A 20,005-nucleotide genomic window follows, 5' to 3' on the forward strand; every position below is an offset into this window, starting at 1 on the left:
CACTTCCTGGCATCACTGGCTAAATATAAATCAGCAATCCTGGCTGCAAAAACCGACTACTTCTCCACGAAAATAACGTCTGCCGACAACAAACCCAGGGTAATCTTTGGCATTGTGAATGACCTGGCATTCTCTGACCGAACTTCGTCCCAAATCCCTCCCTCCCAGCCCCTCTGTGATCAACTCAATCACTACTTCTTGGACAAAATCACAACTATCAAGGCTAATATCCCATTACCCTCGTCTGCTTTTGTTGATCCCTCCCCCCCCACCGTCCAGAACCCTCTCACCCTCATCCCTCCCCTCACTCAGGAATCTTTTCTGGCAATACTCCCCAAAGTAAAGTCGGGGTCTCCGGCGGACGTCTGCCCCGCACGCATCTTACAGCAAATCTACTCTAGCTGCCCTGATCCCCCTATCGCCTTCCTTAACAGCTCCTTGGCTCAGGGTGTTGTGACCCCTGCACTAAAGGCCGCCACCATAGTGCCTCTGCTGAAGAAACCCGGCGCGGACCCTTCCATCTCGGCTAACTTTCGCCCCATCTCCCTGCTGCCCTTCCTGGGCAAGGTGATGGAACGCCATGTCACCGCGGTACTGAGCGCTCACATCGAGGCGAATGGGGGGCTGGCCTCTCGCCAGGCAGGATTCCGCCCCAGGCATTCGACCGAATCGGTCGTAGTCTCAGTCCTAGACAACCTCAGAAAGGGTATGGATGACAACAACCACCAGGCACTGGTCCTCCTTGATCTCTCCGCCGCCTTTGACACGGTGGACCATACCATCTTACTTGCCCGTGTCAAGGCGGCCGGCATCGGGGGATCAGCTCTGGTCTGGCTCTCCTCCTTTCTGAGGGACCGCACTCAGGCGGTCCGACTAGGCGATTTCACCTCCACCCCTCTCTCTGTCACCTGCGGTGTTCCCCAGGGCTCCTCTCTCTCTCCCTTACTCTTTAATCTCTATATCTTTCCTCTTATCTATGCACTCCAGCAGCTGGAGGTCACTGTTTACAACTACGCGGATGACCTCCAGCTCATCTTTGATCTGTCCCCCTCTCCTCTCTCGGTCTCTAATTTCCAGTCAACTATGACATTCATCAGGGACTGGATGAACCACAACCATCTTAAACTGAACCCTGACAAGACCGAGCTGGTTCTCACTGGTGGTTCATCCAGCCCCTGGAACTCTCTTTTCTGGCCCCCCTCTCTTGGCCCGGCACCATCCCCCTCCACCGTGGTCAAAACACTGGGTGTTAAAATGAATAATCAGCTCACTCTTCACTCACAAATCAGTTCCGTGGTTTCCTCCTGTTTCCTCACTCTCCGAACTATCCGCTCTGTCTCCCGCTTCTTCTCTCCCCAGGCACTTAAGATCATCATAGCCGCCCTGGTAATCTCACGATTGGACTACGCCAACGCCCTCTATCATGGCATTCCAGCGTACAGCCTGCGTAGACTCCAAACCATCCAGAACCAGGCGGCCAGGCTGATATACAGCCTTCCACGCTACCACCACTCCACCCCCCTTCTAAAAAAGCTTCACTGGCTCCCCGTGAAACAACGCTCCCTTTTCAAGATCGGATGCATGGTTTTTCAGGCCCGCCAGGGCACTGCCCCCGCTTTAATCGCCTCACTAATTAAACCCTATGTCCCCGCTAGAAATCTCCGGTCTTCCTCCAAGTCCCTTCTCCAGACCCCCCGCTTCTCACGCAAAAAGTGGGGCGGTTCTAACTTCTCAACTCTGGCCCCTACTTTCTGGAACTCACTTCCAGACAATCTCCGTTCTGCAACTCAGTATCTCTCCTTCCGTAGAGACCTGAAAACTTTCCTCTTCAGCCAGGCTTTCCCCGCCTAATACTTACTCCACCCTTCCATGGTCTTTCTTCCTCAGTTACTGAACCTCCAGCGCCAAGAAACCGCAAGGTGTACGCCGCGCTCTACAAGTGTTTTAAATTAGAAATTAGAATTAGAATTCAGAACATGGTTGTGAGGCTAATATTTGGTTTACAGGGGCATGGTTATGTTTATATGGCCCACTACTTATGTCATTAGCAAACCGTGAAGCATCTGAGTCACTTCAAGGTCCTGTGTCGGTACTGGTGCCTGTTGTTATATTGCTTAAGGTACCAGAGCCAGTAGGCTGAGAAAAATTCAGGTCAAAATCACTTTAATTTGGTAAGCCCTTGGGTACCTGTATGTGTTCAGATATTTGGGTGTCAATGCAGATGCATTAACATTTTAATAATAGTAGGAAAAGTGTGGTTCATTCCTGGTTTAAGGTGGCATTGAAGCCTTTTGCGTTTGGGGCATGTTGTAGTTGTCCTTAACTACGGTTGATGTCAATTTCTCTGCAGCCCCAGTAATTGTTGTTGAGTGAGGAATCTGACGGTTATAAAATGTGCTTGAAAACTTCAACAAAAATATTAATTTTAAGTAGACCAATTCGTATCCACTTGGATCCATGGTTGACACGTGAACTGACTACCTTTGCATATTTAGGGATCAATGTATACTGCTCTACGATGGATCTTCGTGATGGTAAATGGGGCAGAGCAGTCTGTGCCTTACGTTCTCAGTTTGACTTTTGGTCCTCTCTGCCATTGGCAGTGGTGGTTCGGATCTCCCTTATTAAGATGGTGGTATTACCATGCTTGTTATATTGCTTTACGTACCTTCCTTTATCCCGCCTGCGTTCCTTCTTTTGAGAATTTGATTCGAGCCTTGTAGGCTCAATTGGGCATCAGGCAGGTGTCGAGTGGTGCTCTCTACATTAAAGCTATCCATATCGGATGGGGGAAATGGAATTTGGGGATACCGATCGTTTTTATTTAGCCTCTCTGCTCCAATTGGTGCCCAATAGCTCATTGGTCCATCTCTGGAGGAAGCAGGTTACACCCTTAGGGATCGCCATCCAGGTATCCTTAATTATGCTTTGTTCCCAGGCACGAATTTACCTCTGTGACCTATAGGACGGCTTCACAAGGTACTTGCATGCCTCGCCAAGGCACAAAAACATGGGGGCATATTCACGAAGAAAGAGGCGAAGCGTGTTGTTATGCCTAGAAGGCTAACGCCACGCTCCGTCACTTTAGAATCGCAGGGCTGCAACATATTCACAAGAATATGGTGCAGATCTGCATTTCCCCTTGCGCTAGCGCTAAATTTAGCTGCCTAGCGCCAACGCAGGCACCCTTGTATCATAGTGCAAGGGTGCCTGCGTTGAGGGAAGTGATTGTTTATGTGCTGGAAGGTATCCCTTCCTGAACATAAACAATCTTAAATGGCGTTTTGTAACTTCTATGTGTGCAACTTAATGCAGCACACATAAAAGTTGCAAAACGTCATTTAAAAAAAAAAAAAAAGATTATTTATGTGGAGAAGGGACACCTTCCTGCACATAAACAATCATTGGCGTTTTGCTGTTTCCATGTGTGCTGTACAACGCAGCACATACGGAAACAGCAAAAACGAGGAGAAATAAAACATATGGGGCAGCGTCAAACTCAATGGGTGTTGCGGTGGAACGCACACCGCAACACCCATTGCCCTCCCCTTTCAGGCTAAGCATAGCGTGAAAGGGTGCCTTATTGACAAGGCAGCGTGGCTTAACGCTGTCTTGTAAATAAGGCGAGGCCCCTATTGCCACCTCAACATCATGGAAAGTGACGTTGTGGTGGGGATAGGGGCTTGTAAATATACCCCTCAGTTCCTCTGCGGTACGGGCTTCCTACTTGCATGGGATGGCTCCGGCAGGGGCAGAACCTCCAATTGGCCGCCATGGGTCTGTCCTCGCTATTTGATTTATTTTCAAGCAACGAGTTGCTTGATTCTGGGAGATTGCGACCATGGCTTCCAACCGGGATAATTTCTCAGCTATAAGCAAATACAATATTCCCAGACTACCCTTTTCCCCACTCACAGCATCACCTCAGCCACCTATGCTGTGATCTAAACATTATATACCACTGGGACTCCCCACTACATGGTGAAATGGCTCTACAGGGCCTTCTTGCTGCAGATGTACCAAATTCAGACCCATCTCCGATCCACCTAGGAAACAGACCTTGCCAAACTTTGCCAGGCCACTACATGACACCGACTGGGTCAAAATACTGGAAAACCCTCATAAAGTATTGCGTATTGCCCGGTTTCAACATTCTTAACTGGGCTTACCTTAATGCCCAGCAGCATTAACAAACTATTCCCGGGTGTGTCAGCACAATGGCCTCGCTGTGCCCTCCTGAATGCTGATATGTTGCACATGCTTTGTGCTTGACCATCCCAGGCTACCTATTGGCAGAAGGTCCTTGAATTACTATCTTACTCGATGGGTCGCACCTTGCAGTCCACCCCAGAGGTATTTTTGGTGGTCATATGCCCTCGTCGCCATTTGGACATACACTTATCGATGTCACTTTGTTACTGGCGAAACATACTATCACAATGTAACCTTGGTTCTGATCGGAAAGTACACTGCTACATAGGGAGGAACGGGCAATGTTACAGAAATACAGTATTGGCCAAATATGGAATACCCCAGTGGAGGCCATTAATGTGGCAACAGAGGATGATGAACACTCACCCACCATGGGATACCCCTGACACAAGTATGCCCCTTACACGACTCTTTTATTTTTTGTTTTTTCTGTTGTTCATATAGAGGATGACACATTACCTTCCATTCCTTCTGCTTCGGCGCACACCCGATTGGGTCACTGGGTGACAAGCTCTCCTTTTAAACATATTTGAACTCTGCAGGTCTGCCCGACGGCTTATGCTTCGACATCCATAGAGCACAGACAGCTAGTTACGGTGGTGGGAGTTATTGTTTTAAGTTCTGTCTTTGTTCATAAAAGAGAAAATGACAGGTACTTACTTTCTCCGTATATGTTGTATGAACCTGTGCACTCGAATACATAGCTTTATATACCTCAGATAAATGTGCAATATTGGATTGTATACCTCGCCTGTCACAATAAAAACTTGTTTTAAAAAATGTAGACCCATTTAATTTACGTGTGTCATTATTATGCCAGTGTTAACATGATAAAGGTAGTTTTGGGTGGGGTTTTCGTGAATACCAATGTGTTTATCTGCGTCATAATTTTGAATCCAAAAGAAACATTTTTGAGTATTGCATCTGAAAATGATTGAAGAAGATCTCTGTTGATGCTCCTGTGTCATTCATGAGGTAAGTAAGGTCGATTTGAATGGAGACAACTTTACTGAACTGATCAGCAGAAAGCGGGATTAAGTGTGTTTTAAAAGTGTTATGTTCAAAATATTTAAAATCTTTTTGCCATTTGGATAGGTTGTGGGGTAAAAGATGTCAATATAAGAATGATCATTAATAGAGGTAAAAAGTTTGATTTCAGCATCCATGCTGTGGCAGAGAGATACATCTGGTTAAGAATGAATGGTGTTTATAGTTAAGGAGAGGGTGCAGGAAAGCTCTATTATTTTAGTTAAGATTAGTGAGTGCAACAGAGATATGAAGTACTGTTTGCTTAGACATAGCAGATTATTTGAAAACATTTCAACGCCTTGAGCACATCCAGATTTATTGTCATTTAAAAGCAGTGGTAACTGAGACGAATTTGTCACTTGTGGTCATAAGCCTTCATCATAAGACTGCAAAAAAAAACAAGTACACCTGTCATCCAGTGGTAAATTAAAGCAAGTACCTGACAATTACATAATGTAATGTCATGTGTTCAGAAGGAGACTAGTCAGGCTGCTCAGTTTGGCATGGCACTGATTCTTGATGCCATCTAGGAGCAAAAGATGTGAGCCAATCATTTGAGCATACCCACTACATATATGAAGATTTCTGTATGACAAGTCTCATGAGTACTCAAGCAAAAGCCAGGCCCTGCACCTCGTACCTATAGGAAGATGGCTTTTTATGTAGTGTGTAGAAAGAGAATTCCCTTGGTGGAATATTGAATTTAAGGTTTGAATTATTGTATTCCGGACACAAACTAAAGCCCATGTGTTAGAAAATGTACAATATTAAATTAAACCATAACAGTTTTAAAATGAATAAAAGAATATTTTATTAAAACAACAATTAAAAACAATTTTTTTTATAGACATAAATCATCTGTAATCCTACCACAAATACATATATCGACAACATGAATATATCACGTACACTTGGGGGAGACCTATTTCATTAAAGAATTAATACAAAGTAATAATACAGGATTATGTTTTTGGAAAAGACCACCAAAATAACACCTATGCCTAGCTTCTATACTTAAACATATAATTGCCAGAGAGACAAAAACAGACAGTTTATTTTGTCATTGGATTACACATCCGTTTTTTTTTTAATTTCAGAAGCTCTTCCTAAGTACAATCTATTCGTTATGTATCTTAAAAGAAAAGCTATTCCCACAGATTGTGTTAGATACAGCGTTGACGCGTTTCGGTGGTTTTATCTAATAATCCATCTTTATCAAGACCCTGAATACATCTCTCTTGTTGTAGGCACTGGTTGGTTGCCGTTGTGAATCACTCCTGTTAATAAATACAGTATGTCAATTTACATTTATGGCAAAGAACATCAGCTATCAAACTTAGCCAATCTCTATTATGGTCTGCTTACAGTTATACATGTATAATACATTGCCTCCATATAGCTAAAGGTAGATTTTATTTTATTTTGTTTGATTATTTCATCATATCCAATGACAACATATGTATTCGTTTTATTCTCCCCTGGTGCAATTATATCTCCATACATCCTTCACTGGTGTCCTATTATGTTCTATCAAATGGGCTACAGGTAATGAATAGCTCATATTTTTTTATATCAAACCTCATATCCTAATCAAAAAATGGAAAAAAAGGATTACCTTATATCATGTCATAAGGTCCACAATTCTATTAGTTTTATGGATTTGTCCTTATCATTTGGTCAATTGGATCTGAAAAGGTAATTGTAGATATATCAGCGTTTCCCTCCCTACATCTTGATATTTCTAACATACAATAAATTCTAATGAAATGACCTGGTCCATACCTCAATAAAAACATTAGTAGTCGCCATATGTTAAAAACCCAATTATTCGTCTTCGTACCCAATCATGCGGTAACAACCTAACGGTAAAGGACAAGTATTAGTCCTAGTTATTTTTACCAGGTTAACCAACCAACTATCAAGCCCAAGATTACCTAAAGACCAGGAATCAGAGATGCTGGAGGTAGAAGAGATCCCTATTATCAATCTCTCTAATAGGATATTGACAAATGAGGAACAAGAGGTTTTAAAAAAAGGGTTTAGTTTTGCACCAACTGCTCCTCTGAATAAATTTGAATTAGAAAAAGATATGAGGAGTTTTTTATGAAAAATTAGATTGAATAATTTCTTTTCGGATAGGATCTATGAACCAGCTCATAATGTTACAGGTTTTAAACCTAAATCCATTTTTACTCCGAATTTGAGTCAGTTAGACAAGAATGTTGAGCTTTTTGAAAAAGTAGTAGAGATAGAGATTAAGAATAGTTTAGAAACCACATTTAACCAAAACAATAATCATTTACCTAACCAGAGAAAAGCCCTTAAATCATTGCAAGAATGTGACCGAATTACTATTAAACCTGCCGACAAGGGCGGTGTTGTTGTTGTTTTGACACTATAGATTATGAAAACAGGATGAGGTCACTATTAAATGTGACAGACAATTATACATGTGTCCCTTTTTCTGTGATTGATGTTCTAAAGAAGGAAGTAGCACAACTGCTAAATATAGGTAGAGAGGAAGACTGGATATGTGAGAATGAATACAAGTTTCTCTTCAATAATAATCCCATTATTCCCGCAATTTATGGTTTACCAAAAATACACAAAGACCTAGTTAATCCACCAATGAGACCAATAGTGAGCAGTTTGGGCTCACTTTTGGAGCCACTTAGTAAGTATGCAGATTTTTTCCTAACACCAATTGTCCAAAAACTAAAATCTTATTTGAAAGACACAGCCCACACCATTTCGATCTTTGAAGGACGGAGCTTCGACAGGGTGACCCAGCTTCTGGTCACCCTGGATATCGAAGCATTATATACAAACATACCCCAAGACGATACTATACGAGTGATGTCGACAATTCTGGAGGAAGAGAATTTGAATGGTGGTCACTGTCAGTTTATTTTGAGTTGCATCAGGATGGTTTTGAAGAATAACATCTTTCCATTAAAGATAAACTTTATAAACAAACTAAAGGGACCAGCTGGGGGCCACTTGTGCCCCTAGTCTGGCCTGCCTCTATGTGAGTCATTTCGAACATAAACACATTTACAACGAGTTGGCACCGTTTTTTGAAAATGTCTCTCACTGGCACCGGTTTATAGATGATATTATTTTCATCTGGAACGGTGCCAGAGATCAACTGATGCAGTTCCTACAATGGCTCAATATGGGTGATGAAAATTTGAGATTCACAGCCAGTTTTAGTGATACGAGTGTTGACTTTTTGGACATAAAATTAAAAGATATGCAAGGCCACTTACAGGTGGACCTTTTCTCAAAACCAACTGACAAAAACACTCTTTTAAAATAGGACAGTAATCATCCCAAATCGCAAAAGGATAATATTCCCTTTGGAGAGTTTTTAAGGTTGTGTCGTAAGTGTACAAGTCTTACTGACTTCTACCATCATGCTGAAGTAATGGAAAATAAATTAAAAGATAGAGGTTATCCTAAAAGACTAATCAGGCATTCTTTAAAGCATGCAAGGTTCTATGACAGGGACCATCTCCTTAATATCAATAAAGAGAAAAAGAATAAAACCCTGGATAAAATTGTCTTTGTTAGTCAATACTCAGGCTTGAGTAATAAAATTAAAAACATAATAAATCGTAATTGGAAGATTCTGAATAATGGACTGCTGACACCATTATCCAAACCTCTCTTTTCATTTAGGCATAACAAAACCATAAGAAATGCCTTGATGAAAACTTATAAAAAAACGGATAGTAATACCCAAACCACATTGCAAAATCAAAGAGCTATAGGAAATTCCACATGTGGCACTTGTTCTATTTGTCCGAATTGCATTGAGGCAAAGAACCTTAAATTCAATGGCAAAACTCTGGTTGCTAAGACATTAAACAACTGTCTGAGTAAAAACATAATATACCTGCTTATCTGCCCATGTGGCCTCTGCTACGTGGGCGAGACGAGCGGGGAATTGCATATTAGACTTCTGGAACATAGGTCAGCATTGAAAAATAGGAAGGAAAACGCACCTATGACAGGCCACTACTCCAAAGAAAACCATCAATGGAATCAGTTCAAGTGGTTTATGTTGGAGAAAGTGACCGTAAGTAGGAGAGGAGGCAATCTGGATGCAATTAGAAAAATGAGGGAACAATGGGTACATGTGTTACCTCAACACTATAGATAAGGGCATGAACACCCGGGAAGACTGGATGAAACTTGTGGCAAATTAATAACAATTAGTTAACTGAGAACATTAAAAGAAAAATTAATCAATTTTTCAGTGAGACGCGCCCTGTATAATAAATATCTGTAAAACCCCCCCCTTTTCTAATTAAGTTTGAGGCAAAAACGAAGTATACTGCAGTAAAATATAATATTTATCAAAAGAAACCCTAAGAGCTATAAAGGAATGAACATAACAAAATAAGTACTGTTTCAACTATTACATAAAGATTGTTATCGTTTCTTTATCCCTGCGACGGAAAGAGTAGATCTTTTATTTTTGCTTTGGAGTGCCAACATCCGGGGCACTGATGGTAGGGTAAGTGTTATTTAACACTATAGATAAGGACATGAACATCCGGGAAGACTGAATGTAACTTGTGGTAAATTAATAACAACAAGTTAACTAAGAACATTAAAAGAAAAATTAATTAGCTTTTCAGTGAGAGGTGCCCTGTATAATAAATAGATATATGGACCTCCTTTTTAAATTAAGTTTGAGGCAAAAATGAAGTATACTGCTGCAAAATATAATATTTATTAAAAGAAATCCTAAGAGTCATAAAGGAATGAATATAACAAAATAAGTACTGTTTCAACTATTATTTAAGATCGTTATCGTTTCTTTATCACTGCGATGGAAAGAGAAAAAGTAGATCTTTTGTCTGTGAGTGTTAATTTCCGGGGCACTCATGGTAGAGCAGAGAATTAACTAGACTAGAAGCCCAAGTGCTTCCGGTTCATTGTAGGCAGTACGCGTAATGCCTTCGTGGTTGATCTAGACATACGGACCTACAACACTTCCGTGGTTGAGTTGTAGTGTTTCCGGTTTACCGTAGGCAAGACGCGCAATATTCCCATAGCCGTCTTTGAGGTATGGACCCAAACACTTCCTGGGTCAATTGGTTTGGCGCGCATGAAATGCAACGCACAGCTGAGAAGAGTTAATCAGTCCGAGAATCGGCCTATCAGGTGACGGACCTAGGTATATTTAAACAGGTAAGGAGAGGGCATTTTTGTATCGGATGATCCGGAGGACGTGAGGAACTTTCTTTCTTCTACGCAGGAACTTTGATACGGTATGGATCGCAGGGAAGCCTTTTCGAATAGGGGTGTCGTTTTAAGCTATAACTCTACCCCCAACAGTAATTACTAATGATGGGTGGGTTTTTCGATTTTGTTGTCCCCCCCAGGCAGTCTGCGACCAAAGAAGCGGTATACATCTGGTTTTGAGGGAAATCCATCATTCATAAAATACACAAAGGATAAATAACAACGGCAAGTCAATTGTCTTTTTAATGACATGGTAGGCATTTTTCATTCTTATTTTCACGTTCATAAATAATAGCTGGTACCTTTGGTAATAAAACTAAACCGATGACAGTGTCTCATGTATAGATTTAGACATAAGCATGTAGATAAATGGAGGGAGATAGAGGAATAAGAAAAAATTCCCCATGCATTTATAACCTAATGTGAGCTGGTGTAACGATTTAATATTCGGACCAGTAAAACTTTTTGAGACAAATCAGGTTGAACTACGAAAATCTCGTCTTTGTAATAATCTAGAATATATAAAAAACGTTTTATTAACCTGGTAAAAATAACTAGGACTAATACTTGCCCTTTACCGTTAGGTTGGAACCGCATGATTGGGTACGAAGACGAATAATTGGGTTTTTAGCATATGGCGACTACTAATGGTTTTATTGAGGTAAGGACCAGGTCATTTCATTAGAATTTATTGTATGTTAGAAATATCAAGATGTAGGGTGGGAAACGCTGATATATCTACAATTACCTTTTCAAATCCAATTGACCAAATGATAAGGACAAATCAATAAAACTAACAGAATTGTGGTCCTTATGACATAATATAAGGTAATCCTTTATTTCCATTTTTTGATTAGGATATGAGGTTTGATATAAAAAATATGAGCTATTCATTACCTGTAGCCCATTTGATAGAACATAATAGGACACCAGTGAAGATGTATGGAGATAAAATTGCACCAGGGGAGAATAAAACGAATACATATGTTGTCATTGGATATGATGAAATAATCAAACAAAATAAAATAAAATCTACCTTTAGCTATATGGAGGCAATGTATTATACATGTATAACTGTAAGCAGACCATAATAGAGATTGGCTAAGTTTGATAGCTGATGTTCTTTGCCATAAATGTAAATTGACATACTGTATTTATTAACAGGAGTGATTCACAACGGCAACCAACCAGTGCCTACAACAAGAGAGACGTATTCAGGGTCTTGATAAAGATGGATTATTAGATAAAACCATCGAAACGCGTCGACGCTGTATCTAACACAATCTGTGGGAATAGCTTTTCTTTTAAATACATAACGAATAGATTGTACTTAGGAAGAGCTTCTGAAATTTAAAAAAAACTGATGTGTTATCCAATGACAAAATAAACTGTCTGTTTTTGTCTCTCTGTCAATTGTATGTTTAAGTATAGAAGCTAAGCATAGGTGTTATTTTTGTGGTCTTTTCCAAAAACATAATCCTGTATTATTACTTTGTATCAATTCTTTAATGAAATAGGTCTCCACCAAGTGAATGTGATATATTCATGTTGTCGATATATGTATTTGTGGTAGGATTACAGATGATTTATGTCTATAAAAAAAAATTGTTTTTAATTGTTGTTTTAATAAAATATTCTTTTATTCATTTTAAAACTGTTATGGTTTAATTTAATATTGTACATGTTCTAACACATGGGCTTTAGTTTGTGTCCGGAATACAATAATTCAATCCTTAAATTCAATATTCCACCAAGGGAATTCTCTTTCTACTACTTAGTAGTACCCTATTCCCCTGGTTGGTACAAGGGGTCCCTCTCATTTCTATTTTGATTTTTATGTAGTGTACCAAAATGAGGTACACTGTGCAGAAAGTCCAGACAAACCTTATTGGCTTACAGAGCTTAAATAATAATTCCAAATGCTCTCTTTGTGGTAGGGTGGGTGAGCAGTTTAAGCTTATCAGAGGGTAGTATTAAGCATTTGTTGTACACAGAGAGTCTATAAATGTGACACACCCTCAAGAAGAAACTCAAGATCAATTTAGAAAAATAGCACAGATCATTATATACTTTTAGATACCAAGATCATCAGAATCAGATAAGTAATTTTTACAGTAGAAACAGTAGAAAATGACAGCTGTCAGATTAGAGTAATGAGCCTCAAATGCAGTAATGTTATCCTATGAGAGAAACATTTGCTGCATAGGTACACCTACAGATGACATACAGGACTGATCTTCTGGACTCAAGGTCAGTAGGGACCAAGGTCCAAGAAAGCACACACGGTTCAAATTTAACTGCCCTGGGGTGTCCGGGTGCACAGATGCTGTATGCGGTGGTTGACTCAAACCCTACCTGCTTAAGTCAATGGAAAAAGTACTTGTAAGAAAAAGGCTGCAAGTGGGGTCTGGGGGACTAGGAGATTAAGTCCCCTTGAATCCTGACGGTCCCTGGGGTCCAACTAGCCAAGCAGGTACCTCCAGTAAGCGCCACAGAGCTGCTTTGCAAAGAGGTGTAAAAAGGGGCGTGGCCTGGCCCACCTCTCTGCAACGCAGCACAGAGGCGCTTACTGGAGGTACCTGGTGGGGTTGTTGGCCCCCAGGGACCCTCAGGATTGAAGAAGAATTAATTCCCCAACTTAAAACGCACCACAGAGCGTGTTTGCACACATGTCGCCTCAGGCCCCGCCCCCTCCCTTCACCACTGTGCAAAGGCGCGCCGTGGCGCATTTTAAGTTGGCGGATTAAGTCCCCTTGAATCCTGAGGTTAGTTGGCCCCCAGGATTGAAAGGGAATTAATTCTCCAACTTTAAACACGCCACAGGGCGTGTTTGCACACATGGCACCTCAGGCCCCACCCCCTCCCTTCACCACTGTGCAAACGCATCCCGTGGTGCATTTTAAGTTGGGGGATAACGTCCCCTTCAATCCTGAGGGCCCCTGGGGGCTAACTAGCCTACCAGGTACCTCCAGTGAGCGCCACAGAGCTGCGTAGCAGAGAGGTGTAAAAAGGGGCGTGGCCTGGACCACCTCTCTGCAACGCAGCACAGTGGCACTTACTGGAAGCACCTGGTGGGCTAGTTGGCCCCCAGGGGCCCTCAGGATTGAAAGGGAATGAATTCCCCAACTTTAATCTCGCCACAGGGTGTGTTCACACACATGTCACCTCAGGCCCCACCCCTCCCTCCACCACTGTGCAAACGCGCCCCGTGGCGCATTTTAAGTTGTGAGAATAAGTCCCCTTGAATCCTGAGGGTCACTGGGGTCCAACTAGCCCACAAGGTACCTCCTGTAAGCGCCACAGTGCTGCGTTGCAGAAAGCTGTCAAAAGAGGCGTGGCCTGGACAGTATTGAAGGGGAATTAATTCCCCATTGTAAAACGCGCCACAGGGCGCATTTGCAGTGTGTTGCTAGGAGGGGGCGGGGCCTCGGCACGATCCCCGTGTTTTTTTTTTTTATTTCGAAGGGGGGCTGCGTGGCCCCCCTCCATTTTACTTTTTTTGGGCCCTGGGGACCCCATCCCACAGGGCCTTACCCCCATTTAAATAAAAAGTTGAACGGGAAAGGGGCCACGTGGGCCCCCCTCTCGTGGCCAATTCCAGCCCCGGGGACCCCTTCCCACGGGGCATGGCCACATACATATTCAACTTTAATTATGGAGGGGGCTGCGTGGCCCCCCTCCTGAGGCTTCTATTGGCCCCGGGGACCCCATCCCCTGGGGCCTGGCCTTAATTTATTTCTTTTAATTTTTGGGGGAGGGAGGCCGCATGGCCCCCCTCCTGGACCACTTCTAGCCCCGGGGACCCGATCCCTCGAGGCTGGCCCTCATTGTTGGGGACCGTGGGGGGAGCCCCAATACTCCCACGATCCCGCCGGCTCCCCGCATCCTGCGGGAGCCGGCATTGCTTTTCCACATGGGGAACTGCTAACATGCAGCTCCCCTTGTGGAAAAGCAATCTGCTTTGCTTCATTGAAGCGAGAGCAGGCTTCCCTGCTCTCGCTTCAATGAAGCAAAGCAGTTTGCAATGACAGGGCGGGAGCCGCAAGGATCCAGCCCTGTCATTGCAAACAGCAGTGTTCCGGGGGTGGGCACCCCAGGACACTGCAGGAGCAGGCCATGGGGGGTGGCGGTCCCCTGGGCCATCAAGGGCTCCAGGAGGGGGGGCGCGTGGCCCCCCTCCTACCTACTGCACAGCCCCAGGGGGTGGTGGTCCCCAGGACTCGGGGGTCCGTTACGGACCCCCTATTTTGAATATTATTGCTCTGGGGAGGTGGCCCCACCACACAGGTCTTAATTTTTTTAAATAGAAGCCCCAGGGGGTGGCGGTCCCCAGGGCTGCAGGGGCCTCCCTGGGCCCCCGCAATTACATTTGTGAATGCCCCCGGGACTTGGCACACCCGGGGGATAAATAATAACGAAGCTCGGGAGTCTGCGCTTCGTTTTTTAAAAATTCTCGGCCGAAATTCGCGGTGGGTGCGCGAATCTCGCCGATTAAAAAAAAAAAAAAAAAGCTTTTTTGGGCCCAGGGGGTCCTTGTGGGACCCCCTGAGCAGGCCTAGGGGGTCAGGGTGTTTCTACCCTGTCCTCTTTTCTTTGTTTTTGTGTTTCTTTTTCTGTTTTCTTGTGCCTCGGTTACCGAGGCACAAGATGGCTCCCAACAATTCCTGGTTTGGAGTGTTAACAGCCAATTAGAATGCAGTTCGTGATCGGGAGGATGTGCGGATCCTGCGCACCTCTAAATATCGAAACTTTTATTTTTGATTTTCTTAGCAACTAATGAATTGATGGTATTTTATTTCCTAGTTCGGCAATATCGTACACCCTCGTACGGAACTCGGCAACAGCTGGGTTTGCTTCGTGGAGCATTGGTTGTGGATTGAGGACGGACACGTTTTTCAAGGCCCACTGGAGGGCTTGCACAAGTGACTGAGAGTGCATCCATTGGGGATTCATATTGGACTTCATTTCCCATGAAGCTACGTATTGTCTCACACAGAGCAGCCCAACGAGGGGCGTACGATATTGCCGAACTAGGAAATAAAAGACCGTCATGCACTCTTTTGACTTTTTACTGCCTCTGAGGAAGAGAGAATGCGAAACGTGTTAGGCTGGTAATAGTCAGCAACTGCCAAATGATTGGAGAGCGTTTCTGTCCATACCAATAAAGGCTTTTACAAGGGAACTGGTGACTCGAGTGCGGCTTGAACTGAGGGGCAACCTTCCGAGCATGAAATATATATATATATATATATGTCCTTCGGGTTTCCAGACTCAATTGCTAAGTTTCAGAAATGATGAGCCACACCAACAAGTTCTTTACCAGAAGTTTGAAGTTTTTACTGGCATCCGCAGAGAAAGATACGACGCATTTCGACCGCCCTCAGTCTTAATCACGTGACACATAGCTGCTGTTACAAATTTTTAAAGGCATCCATTCATTACAATACAAAATGGAAAACTTACTTCACATTAAAGTGCATTTCAAACATTTCAAATATCGCAATTAACGAAAATCCAAAACATCATTTTAAATATCTCTAAAGTCCTTCTTCAAAATATGACATTTGATTCACTGGATACTCAACAAGTACAATGTCAGTTTCATTACAATTATTTAATACTAGAAAAAGCGAAGTTTTTTTCATCTCTCAATTTAAAGCTTAGTAACTTTACTGACAATGTAACCTATTCAGTACAATTCATCAATTCTGTGATGCTGGTTTGTAAATTTGAAGTGGAAGTTGTGGAGAGTATACCAAGGTGGTGGAGTGTGACTTTTTTGAAGTGGAGCCACGATTATCTGTTTTTAGAAAAGTCCATTAAGGATTATGCATAGGTGATTCTTTATACGCTGTTACCCGTCCCAGTTTATGTTTGGCACTATTTTGGTAAGGGCGACATAACATGCCGGAAGCACAATTGACTCTTGCAAAATGTATTAACCGAAAAGATGCGTCATTATATAGTACAAAAATGTTCCTAACATCTTTAACAAATGTAATCAGTATCTTTTTTAAAGTTTTTCATTTGTTTGTGCCACTGGTCTGCACAAGGAGCATTATTCATTTGCTTGCATTGTTAAGAGCAGATGATGAACTATCCCTAACTCTACAACATAAAGTCACTAATTCACCACTGAAGCATGGGGCGCAGACAGGCTGCAAACACATCATCTGGAATACAACCTGTGTTTTGTTGTTTTTCTTCACAGACACTAGTAGTCGTGTACCTGTGGACTGCAGCTTTTGGAGTAGATACTTTGCACAGACCTTTGATTTTTGGCTATTACTTCTTTGACCTGTTAACAGCCATGGTTTTAGGTGAGTGCCCTAACATCTGGAATTAAGACTTCATCCCTTTATTTATGTCATCTCTCACGTTTTAATTGTTCTACTTTGTCTCATCTTTGAGTTGTTTGAGTAGAAGACATCTAGATTGATGAAGTAGACTTAAGCAGGTTCTCATCTGAATCATCTCTGAAGCCTTTGCATGTTGGGTTGTGCCAGACCCATATTGCAGGCGGACCGGCGGTACCCAGATTGTGGGTGGAACGGCGGGCCCGGTACTTGGCAAGCTGAGTCAGGCCATCCATAGGCAGTCCACGGCAAGGAGAGGTTATCACGTTTGGTACTCCCAATGTTTTAGGGAAGATTAAACAAATTTCAGCGAGTAGGACCAATTGGGGTCCGAAATGCATTGGGGATATGGGGCATGGATGCATATACTGATTTGAAGAACGTAAATTGGGACACAGAAGCAAATAAAACACATGGTTACAATCATTACAAGTGAAGAAGAATGATTACTCTTCAGTGTCATTAGATATCATTTCAAAAAGTTCAAAACTAACTATTTAAAAACAAGAAGGTCGTATTGGGCATCAGATAGGCAGTGCTGTTTGGGAGACATGATAGGATGTGTGCTTGGATATTCAGTATTTTTCACTTTGGGTCAGGGGTGACAGCCCAAAAGCACGCAAGTAGCACAAAGCGGACTTACCCGTAAAAGAGCTAGATGAGTGCACAGATCGCAAATAAATATATTTCCAGCTTTGGGCAGATCCCTCAGGGGTCAAAGTTGAAAGGGAAAATAATTATTTCATATAATAATATCTTTGGGAGTGTATGATCAATCTACATGGCATTTGGAAGGCTCCTAATATATTAAGCCCAGTGCAGGGATCTCAGGTTTCATACAGATCCAACAAGAAGTGGAAAAGGTAAATGGAGCAGGGGAAATAATTGATTTCCTAATAACTTTGTCACAGTTTTATAGATCTGCACAACACTTGGCAGACACTTACCATGTTTAGTATACGTGTGATATTATGAGTTTCATACAAAGCCATCGAAGGTAAGTACACTTTTTTTTTTTTTTTTAAAATCTTTATTGAGACATAGTAAATGAACAAATCAGATCCCGCGGGTACCCATTGCAATGGGATGCCCCTACAGACCATCAGAACGGAACCAGCATCTCTTACACGGCCATTCAGCCGACATCCCGGAGGACCGGCGGCGTTGCAATAATAAAATCACACACTATTGTCCAGACTGAATGACTTCTGAGAATGGAAGGTGTATTAGTCCCCAGTCCATACTACAGCTCGGCGCGTCCATATGTCATGCCTAGTGCCGTCCCCTCTCTCCCATGAACCTGGTATAGTTCCTGAGTTTTGTAACCATATCTTAACTCCCACCCACCCACCCCACCCACCACACATTCGCTATCTCCATCCACGTTCCTTCTGCATGGACACGCTTCCACAAGTCTAGTAGCCAGTACTGGCCAGCCTCTGCGTCTTCCGTTGTCAGGCCATTCTCAACCCAGCAACCCACATTCACACCCCACATGACCTCACCTAAGAGGCGCCAGCCGCAACCGAGGAGCTCCCCCTCGCCCCCTCCACCAACCAGCATCCATCCCAGGCAAAGCTCCGGCATCACACACCATCATGCTACAACGGGGTCCCGTTCTTGTGTCGCGCCTCCCTACGTCCCCCTGTGAGTACCAGGGTCTTCGCTCTGCGTCTCCCCCCTACCAACCGTCTCAAGGTCTCTGGCGCTCAGGTACGTTCTATACAGCGCCCGAAAGTTCTTGGGACGCCCCTTCGGGGGTAACAATTCGCTATACGTCTCCGCCTGCGTGCTGCAATACAGCATGTCTCTGGCCCATCGTTTCTTAGTAGGGAGCGGCCCCCTCATCCAGAAGGCCGCCACGACACGCCGCGCGATCAAGAACGCCATATCTGTCAGACGTCGCAGTGCCAACGGGAGGGGCCTGGAATAGCCCAACAACGCCAATGCCGGGTTGGTTGGATCTCCGTTTCCAGTATCCGGCTCAATTCCCGAAACACCGCCATCCAGAACCGGGCCACACCTGGGCAGAGCCAGGCCATGTGCAGGAAGTCAGCCACCGGGATATGACAGCGCTCGCACTCCGCCGTGGGGCGCAACCCGTACCGATACAGTCTTTCAGGGGTGTAATAGACCCGCTGCAAGAACTTAAAATGTACCAGCCGGTGCCGACCATTTAAGGAGACCGTTTTGGTGCTAGCGCAGCAGTACTTCCACATCTCATCCGAGATGTCCATTTCTAGGTCGGTCTGCCAGTTTCGTCTTGCTGCAGAGCCCTGGTGTGCACTGTGCTGATCACCGAGTTTTTTGAGGGTCGAAACTAGTTTGGACAGTGCCGCAGTTTTGATAACATAGGTAAGTTCCGGGATTTACGGGGGCTCCGCCATGCCCGGCCCCAACAGAGCGAGCAGCGCACTACGGACCCTATGAAATTGAAAGCGCTGGAGTAATGTGATCTCGGGCCGAGTTGAGCCAATACTCTCCAGCGTTTTGACCACTCCGTCCCGGAACAAATCCGCCATCTTAACAACTCCCAAGTCGTTCAGCGCCTGCAGCACTCCCGCTTCCCGCAGGGGGGGGAGCCACACCGCCCACTCCACCCGCATCAACGGGGAATACAATAGTTCTCGGCCTTGCGCCCTCATTAACGCATGCCATGCGTGGTTTGTGGCTCTAAGTGAATCCAACAGTCCAACTCTACGATCCACCGGTTGGAAGACCGTCGCTGGTAGAGGGAGCGGGTCCGCGAACAGGCGCTCTAGTAGCACATGCGGGACATCTGGACGGGCATGTATCCACATATGCAGGTGGGACGCCTGCGCCACTCTGTAGTATCTCTCCAGATCCGGGGCTCCGAGTCCTCCCATCTCATAGGGAAGCGTCAACACTTTTCCACTGGACTCTAGGTTGTTTACCACCCCAGGCCAGCCGAACCAGGGTCTGAGTCAACTGTGCAAAGAAGGCCTTAGAGAGCACTATAGGGATGTTGTTAAAGAGGAACAGAAATCGTGGCAGGACGACCATCTTCATGACAGCTATTCTGCCCATCAGCGACAAAGGGAGCCTAATCCACCCCTCAACATCGTCTACGAGTTTGGAGTATGCTGCTCCGTAGTTTTCCCTCAGCAATACATCCGGGTCCTTGTGGAGCC

At 43.9% G+C, this 20,005-nt stretch overlaps 1 protein-coding gene across 1 annotated transcript in view; it reads left to right on the forward strand.

The window, feature by feature from the left end:
• The window catches only part of LOC146831383 (ethanolaminephosphotransferase 1-like), a 363,147-nt gene that overhangs the window by 146,988 nt on the left and 196,154 nt on the right, over positions 1 to 20,005 (forward strand). The window contains exon 6 of the mRNA XM_085605667.1: positions 16,709 to 16,817. Within this exon, the coding sequence (XP_085461793.1) occupies positions 16,709 to 16,817 (109 nt within the window). The remainder of the gene's footprint in view (positions 1 to 16,708; positions 16,818 to 20,005) is intronic.

Source organism: Triturus cristatus, chromosome 5_1 (assembly GCF_964204655.1).
Source record: "Triturus cristatus chromosome 5_1, aTriCri1.1, whole genome shotgun sequence".
In the NCBI taxonomy this organism is placed as follows: domain Eukaryota; kingdom Metazoa; phylum Chordata; class Amphibia; order Caudata; family Salamandridae; genus Triturus; species Triturus cristatus.